The sequence below is a fragment of the Trichoplax adhaerens genome, genomic scaffold (assembly GCF_000150275.1).
Source record: "Trichoplax adhaerens TRIADscaffold_46 genomic scaffold, whole genome shotgun sequence".
In the NCBI taxonomy this organism is placed as follows: domain Eukaryota; kingdom Metazoa; phylum Placozoa; class Uniplacotomia; order Trichoplacea; family Trichoplacidae; genus Trichoplax; species Trichoplax adhaerens.
In genome coordinates, this window is record NW_002060986.1 from 81433 (window position 1) to 89557 (window position 8125).

General features: G+C 29.0%; 1 protein-coding gene across 1 annotated transcript; it reads left to right on the forward strand.

Annotated features, from left to right (window-relative positions):
* Positions 1-537: 537 nt before the first annotated feature.
* Positions 538-8021, forward strand: TRIADDRAFT_62420 (uncharacterized protein; the record flags this gene model as incomplete). The annotated part of the gene is made up of 8 exons (XM_002118338.1): positions 538-639; positions 1700-1745; positions 3510-3659; positions 5491-5625; positions 6066-6132; positions 6552-6589; positions 7444-7549; positions 7925-8021. 8 exons carry the CDS (start codon positions 538-540, stop codon positions 8019-8021), a joined length of 741 nt encoding a protein of 246 aa, XP_002118374.1.
* Positions 8022-8125: the final 104 nt, after the last annotated feature.

Genomic DNA, 8125 nt, shown 5'->3' on the forward strand with positions numbered 1-8125 from the left:
TATAGAGAGTAAAATCCGATATGAAAAGTAGAATTATAAATCTATTATAGTTTAGAAACGATCTAAAGATTTGGAATTCGTTTGTAAATATTAAATCCATTATTTTTCAACTAAAATGAATGACGTATTAATAATTTTTATTGTTAGGTAATATTAGCTTGATCTCTTAAAAACATTTTAATAACAATAAACAACAACATTAATCGTTAAAAACAGATATGCTGTATTGTAGTGTTAGGCAAAATGCTATATTCAATTAAAAATCTCACATATGTATAAAAGTAAACGTGTTGCTCTCTGTTACTTCATTATATGACCAGAACCAGATTGCGATGGAGCGTCCGACGAGATTTTATTTGGCACTCTTACTGATCAGCTCTATTTTAATACAGGTAGTAAAAACAAGATTAAGAAATAATTGATATGAAACTACACTGCATCATTTAGCAAAGCTGTAATTTTTATATTCGATATCTTCTGTATCTTTCTCTATATTTTACGTTATCTTATAAATTTTTGTAATGGCTAATTGCAAAGATGGGCAAAAATGAATTTTACTCACTTAATTTGTATTCCATTTCACTCGATAATGCTATCTATACTATTCCTATAATGTATAATTCAATTCTGGAATTTAAGGTATACCGATTAATTTCAATTTTAATATTGCAATATATAAGGAAAATTCTGTGACTGATCTTCAATCCCTCTTCGTATCTGTACTTTCAGCTATCACTGATTACTTATTTTTTTCCGTGTCGTTTATTTTACTCTACAAGGCCTCTTCTTTAAGACAAGTTAATTTATCTAAATTTCTTACTACAGATTAAATCATATTTTATCACTGAAAAAAGAAAATAGATTGCAACAGACTGTGATTGAAAATTAAAACGAAAGCGACCTTTTTGATTAATCTTTTGTGAAATTCAGCCTTATTGAAGATTAACTTTAATTAATCAGTCTGATATTGTCAAGCAATATCTTCAAAATTAGAGTCATACGAAGTATATACGAGTAGTGGGATAACAAAATTTGGATATTGATAATAAGCAGTATTCCTAAATTTTAGCAATACTACAGTATTTAATGCTTTTGCCATATATGAATAATATCCTCTTATCGACAAGATCATAGCAGTTTGTATATCAGTATGCTACAATTAGTAGTATCGAAATATTCTTTGAATTATTTAGCATAAGAGGTAATTCAGGAATATCTCTGATAATATCTTAGTAAGTGAAAACTAGCGATTGAAAATGAACCATAGTAAAAAATTACTACGAAATCGTTACCCTTACAATTATTTAAATCACAGTAACTAATATTTTGCTGTTACATAAGATATTCCAAATGAAATTTATTAACACCCCGATAGTTCTATATAAAATCTAAGATTTAAAAAAATATACAGTAATAACTTTGTGGATCCCCTCTGTTACGGAAACTTCTCTAATATTGAATAATCTCTTCTAATTAATTAAGTTTAATTCTCATATTAATACAGTACCGTAAAATAGTATACTTTTCTTTTGAGATTGATGGCAAAAGTCATATCAATTAATTTAGATTAACGGCTGTGATAATACTAATTGGAAGATTGTATTGTACCTTTGTTTATTTCCTATGAATTAAAATCAAAATATGTCATCTATGAAATAATATCCTTTCAAGTAATTGATCAAATTTTATTAATCAACAGTTTGCTATTATGGTTGAAACTGCAGGAACTACTGCACCAACATCAGGTAAAATAATTGTTTAATAATATTTTACGTAATAATTGAATATTTATATGACCTGACATGCTCGTAGATCTATAAATAGTACGGGCGGCACAAGAATTTACCATGCAGTCATTCATTTATTTATTTACTGATAAAGCATTGGGTGATAAAATTCCATTGTTAAAATATAGTTTCCGATGACATCCAATTATTAGAAAAAATTTGTTAATCAATGGTGCAGTAGACAATTAATAGTCATCTTATCAATATAATCTTTGCAATTAAATATAATCTACCTGGTCTTTTTCCATTGTTTAATATTCTGAAGATAATTAGTTTATAAGGTCCTAACTCTACTACTATTTCGGTGGACCTGTAGTACGGTGTATCATGCATGAACTGCAGTTATGTGCAATTAGGTACTGTCAAATGATTCATGATAAAGTATGCTCATATGATTTACGGCCAATACCGTTCATACCTGCGGTTTCTCTGATAATTAATGTATGATAATAGCTATTGGCTGATTAATGTAGAAGTCAATAGTAGAATAAGAAGATTTATTATCTAAAAGCGATTGTTGTACTTCTAAAGTTTACGATAAATTCAGTTAAGCGGACAATTGCCTAGAATATATTTTATTCAATTGGTACTAATGGTACCATGCTAAATACGATCTCTATTGAAATGGGCCTGAGCTAATATTTAATATGTCAGCAAAATTATGTATTTACTATAGCTATACGGATTATCTAATATAATCTAATTAGTGTTCTAGGATTGATGAAATATTCAAATTTCGGTATGAAACTTATCATACGAATATTCGTATACTACAGAAAGGAAAGATCATATTAATTTATAGATATAATTAAATGGAGTTTTCTCGCTAGTTTATCTTTTTATTTTATGTACACGTAAGATGACCGTATTTATTCTTTGGTGAGATATAACTCATATCCGAACGCAATGTGGATTAACAAAATTATTATTTTATCTTAATAAAGAATCTTTTGATCATTATATAACGAATTTATATGTCTTATTTCACATTAAACGAACGATTAGTTCTACTAGAATACTAAATTAGTGAGTGTTACAACTGATGTTCCCTGTTAATAAGAAGCCTTCAATTTCGAAATTTAATATCGATTTGCAAATAGTCATTTAAATCCAATTTCGAGATATTCTAAGTTGGCACCACAATTTACCAAACTTTGTTTTTTTAGCAGTAGAATCTGTTATTGAAAACACATCTATTGACTTAACAAGAGGTTTACAATTAATGGAAGCAGTCTATGCAGAGTTTTCATTTAATTAAAGGCTTATCTTTAGTGGTTAATAGATTATCTAATTTGATGATATGATAGTATTGGCCTCATAGTGGTGTTTAGTTAACTTTTATGAATTTACTGCAATTAATAATTATTTGCATGAAATATGATCTTACGACAGTGCGTATCTTGTCATCAAAAAAATTTCCCTAATTTCTATCTATAAGTAACTACACTCAAAGTAGGGCTCTGTTTATTGTTATACGACGCAGGATTTTAGATGTTGGAATAAGCTATGGCACGGGGAATAGACGCAAACTAAACTGTGTTTTTTAATATTAAGATTCTCTACTTAGTTAATTTGACTACCGAATTTCACTAATGCTGGTATTCGTTTTGCAGTAATAATAATTATTATTAAATAAATGATATTAGATGCCATTATTAGTATTTTTACAGGAATGATCAGTTGATATGGACAAGCTAACTAAGCGTTTCTTTTAAACATTAGATAATCAGTCTTTGGATAAATGCGGACTGGATGGGCAAACATGTCATCATCATGCCAAATGCATCATGATAAATAACTTGCCATCTAAAACATCAATATTTACTTGCGAATGCCGACTTGGATTTATCGGGAATGGCACATGGTGTCAAGGTTTGTTTTGAATTGAATTAATTAGGTATTATAAAATACTCTAGTGATTAGTTGCATTTAAATCTACCATCATTAACCATATTTGGCGACAAAACAAGTTTAATAATCGTAATCTTTCATGTTAACCTTAATCAAATCACGAAGTCCTTATTATTATTGATCTTCGTCACAGTTTTAATTGCAATCGACTTTCTACTTATTGGGTTGGTGACATTAGTGAAAGAAATGATCTTTTGTTGCTGATTTCATTACACCTTGAAAGCTGTCACTTATATCATAAATGATCTGTAAACCTTCGGTTAGACAACATTACTTTTATAGACATTGATACGTTCTAATGCAACAAATAACTTGCGAATGTCATATATATCGCCTTTTGTATTCATAATCTTTAATACAACCCTTAATTCTTATATTTCACTTTTGGTACAGTATATTATAATGATGTTGTAAATTGTAGTACATTACGAATTATCAAATTAAAGACCTAACGAAGGCATGATATCTACTATTTATACACCTTCTATTCGAGATAATGCGTAGTATTTCACCCTGTTTGTTGAGTTACCACGTACTCTGGCTGCTATCACTCGATCTTTTGATTTTATTGTGGAGAAAAGCTTGACTTATATTGTATACCATTTGATTTCCATTTCTAGAAAAGCAAACAGTAGCTATTGAATTAATAGCCAGTGCTCCTATAATTAGTATATTGATTATCAAATATACAACTACTTAAGCTAATATAGATCTCCTTAGTTATAAATAGTATGTATATTTAGTCGAAATGTTAACATTTTTTAATTAACTAAATTATCCCTTTTATCAATCAGTATAACAGTGACTCCTACAAGTATGTTTACCTATTGCCAATTTAGGTAAAACTGCATATTCATTTAGAGTTTAAATAGCTCCATTATCTCAATTTTCATTAATACAACAATTCGCTATTTATTATAAGCTAGGCATAATGAGCCTAAATGATAAATTTTTACTACTTTCTCTGCATTTCTTGTAAATTCTAGATCAGTATCGCTGACAAAACTAGTCCAGCAGCACTACTACGTTAGTACTTCCGTTACGATTAGTTTATATAGCACTATATAGGCTTCAGCGTTGAGGGTTTTGTGGGTATAATTATAATCTTATAATTACTGATATTTGCTTGTGACTAAGGCAAAGATAAGCAAGAGATGAATTTTGCCAATGATTCCGTATTGTTATCGACCTTTAGATCAGTTTTATGGAACGACTGAACTTATTGTTAATGTAATGATTCGAAAACTGTTTTGTTACTTATGTTAATTAGAAGACATCTCTATCGCGACACATTTTAAACGTTGTAATAGTTTTTCTGATTTAATAATTGTTTTGGTAGATGAAAGTGTTGATTCTATACTGTACTAAATTTAGTAATTCAGTTATTTAGTGCACATAATAAAAAGGCGCACATTATTCTTTGCCGTATGATCATATGCAGTTTACGATCATAATAAATTCTAATTAGAAAAGTTATGCGATAGTTTATTAGGTGGATAAAACAGCAATAAAATGTTATATACAACTTATCACAATATTACAACTGAAGACGAATACCGTTGTTTACAGTAACTACAATATCCGATACTATTATCACTCACCTTATTCTATTTATCTGTCAATTTAATATAAATAAGCATGTCTCATGTTTATTGATATTTTATTAAAAAGATGAAGTTAACACATTGATTTTCTCAGTTATTACGTTTGTCGTACATGAATGACATAAGCAAACATTTGATGTTTTCATAAATCAGAGATGAGAATAATATTTTTTTAATATTGTACCTAGATATCGACGAATGCAAAACAAAGCCATCCATATGCCCATATGAATATCAAGAATGTGTCAATACATTAGGATCATATCGGTGTCAGTGTGATGAACTAAGAAGAAATGGTAGTTATTACAGCCATAATTGCTCAAGTAAGTGGACAACTGCTTTAATTAATTTGGCATATTCCTTGCATAGTCAATAAAATACCCTTAGAATCTATATCAAATACCTTATAGGGTACCAAATAATATTATTAAAAATTAGATTACCACGAAATTATTGTACAGTATATTATGTTCGGCATACACGTATCTTGTAATTTTGTCTTTAGTTTTTTAATTGTATTTAACTATCGGTAAAGTAGAATTGATAACTCTAACATTTTGCAGCATTTAATCATATGTTAGTAGTAGCTAAATTTCGTTGTGCTAAATTGTTGTTTACAATTTAAATTATGAACACTACTATGGTCAAATTATATTCTTCCATATTAGTTTATTCACGCGTACGAATTACTACATCAAATTTGTATTAATGGTAGAAACAGAATTTGTGACTGAAATCTATTTTATTCTAAATTATATTTAAGAATGTGCCTTGGAATGTGAAAATGGCAAAATATGCATGGTGCATAATATAACAACTGCCTTTTGCATGTAAGTTAGATATTTGCTGTGCATATATATCTTACTATCGTATCAAATATATGGAGCTAAACTACTTATGAATTTAGCCCATAATATTAATTCTAAATTATGCAACGTTAATATATTTTAAAAATCAGCGTTAAAACCTAACCAGCATATTTATCTAAATTTAGCATTTTTAACAGCAGTATAAACAATTCAAACATACATAATGTACTGATAACTGAAAGCTTTTTTCGATGTTTGTCACTGTAGACTATTAATAAATGTGATTATATTATTGTTATAATATATTACTTAGATTTGCATTACATATGAGCTAATTTACTAAAAGTTTACGACTGCAAGAATACTTTACTGGCTTCTTTGAAAGGTCATATTTAATATTTAATGATTAAACTGCTTTATGTCTTGATTGAAAATTACAGGTGCTTGCCTGGATCGGACTGCTTAGGTCCTTCGAGGAGTAAGTTTCAGTAAAATACGTTATACGCTAAAATTTTAGACGCATATGCTAGGCCCATTTTAACTGTCGGATTAGCTATTTGCCATTCCGGCCAAATCATTCATTACTTTTAAATCTAAAATATAATGATACTACGGTATTATCTCACCGTAGAGAAATTAACGATATTCAGAGGCAAAACCTTATTTAGATGACGAAATATATAGTTCATAATTTTAAGACACTTTGCGCCGTAGTATGTGATTTTGACTAATTCACATGAGATTTAACATTACGACTTGACCGATTTTGTCAACGGCTGTCTTGTACTGATCATCAGATGTCTATGCCGTTAAATGTTGCCGTAGTTATTAGGCATTTAGATATAAATTTACTACCTGGTTTATTCGTGCTATTGATACTTATGATAGCTTCTAGCTTTTCAGTAGAAAGATGTACAAGCCCGGCATTTTATGCAATAGAGTTGGTTCTTAAGTATAGTGCATGACCTGAAGTTAAAGGCGTATAAATCACTGAGATTTCTAAAATTAGAGATAAGTTTTCCGATTTGTTTTATAGACAGACTTTAGCGCCCTAATAGTGATTCAGAGAGAAGAATTTCAGATTTAGCCTTTCGTTATCTTGTCACAGAACTGATTTTTGACAGATAGACACTTAAGATGGAAATTTTTCACTTTTAATATTATTTCGTTTAAGGACAAAAATTATCTTATAACGTTAGTTATTATGTGAATGATTATGATTATTGAGCTTATATTAGATGATCTAAAAATCGAAAGAAAAAATTTTATTATCATCTGATTTTATTTACTGTGAATGATATTTAAATTGTTATTATTTATGACGTTTAATAGAAAAATTTGCTGCAACGGCTGGAGTAATTATTGGCTGCGTTGCCGCTGGAATTGCCGTAGCCTCAGTTTTATTTTTTTGCTACCTAAGATGGAAGAGTCGACGAAGGTATGGAAAAGTTTAGTATTATATTGTCTTTGCTAGATTAAATAGCAAGGTTAATTCTCATTTCGGTATGAAAGGCGTCCGGTAGCGTAACCTAAATTCTTTAAAACACATTACTCATCCGCCATCTCATTAGAAGCATTTATTATTTTAATTATTATAGCTTTAACATAATATTGCTCTAGAATACTGTGGATCTTTAAGTTTTGATTTGAAATCAGAATATGTGCCTATTTTTGAACTTTACAACCATATAAACGAGCAGATAGAATATAGAACGATATTTCTGTTAGGCTAATAATTATATAATTTAATAGAATAGTTATTAAAATTATGGTCTATATAGTCCTTTAACTAAGATCAATTCTTAAAATACAGAGAAGCAGAGGAGCAAAAATGGCAAGAAGGAAACGAAATTAAAAATAATGGAGAAGAGAATAAAGAAAAATCGATGAATAATATTTCTGAAGCGTAACAGCCATTTAATGACGGTTATGAATCCCTAAAATTAATTTGATTGCTTTAGTATGACCTACTTTGCTTTTATTTCTTATGTTCTATTGGCATAATATGACGACT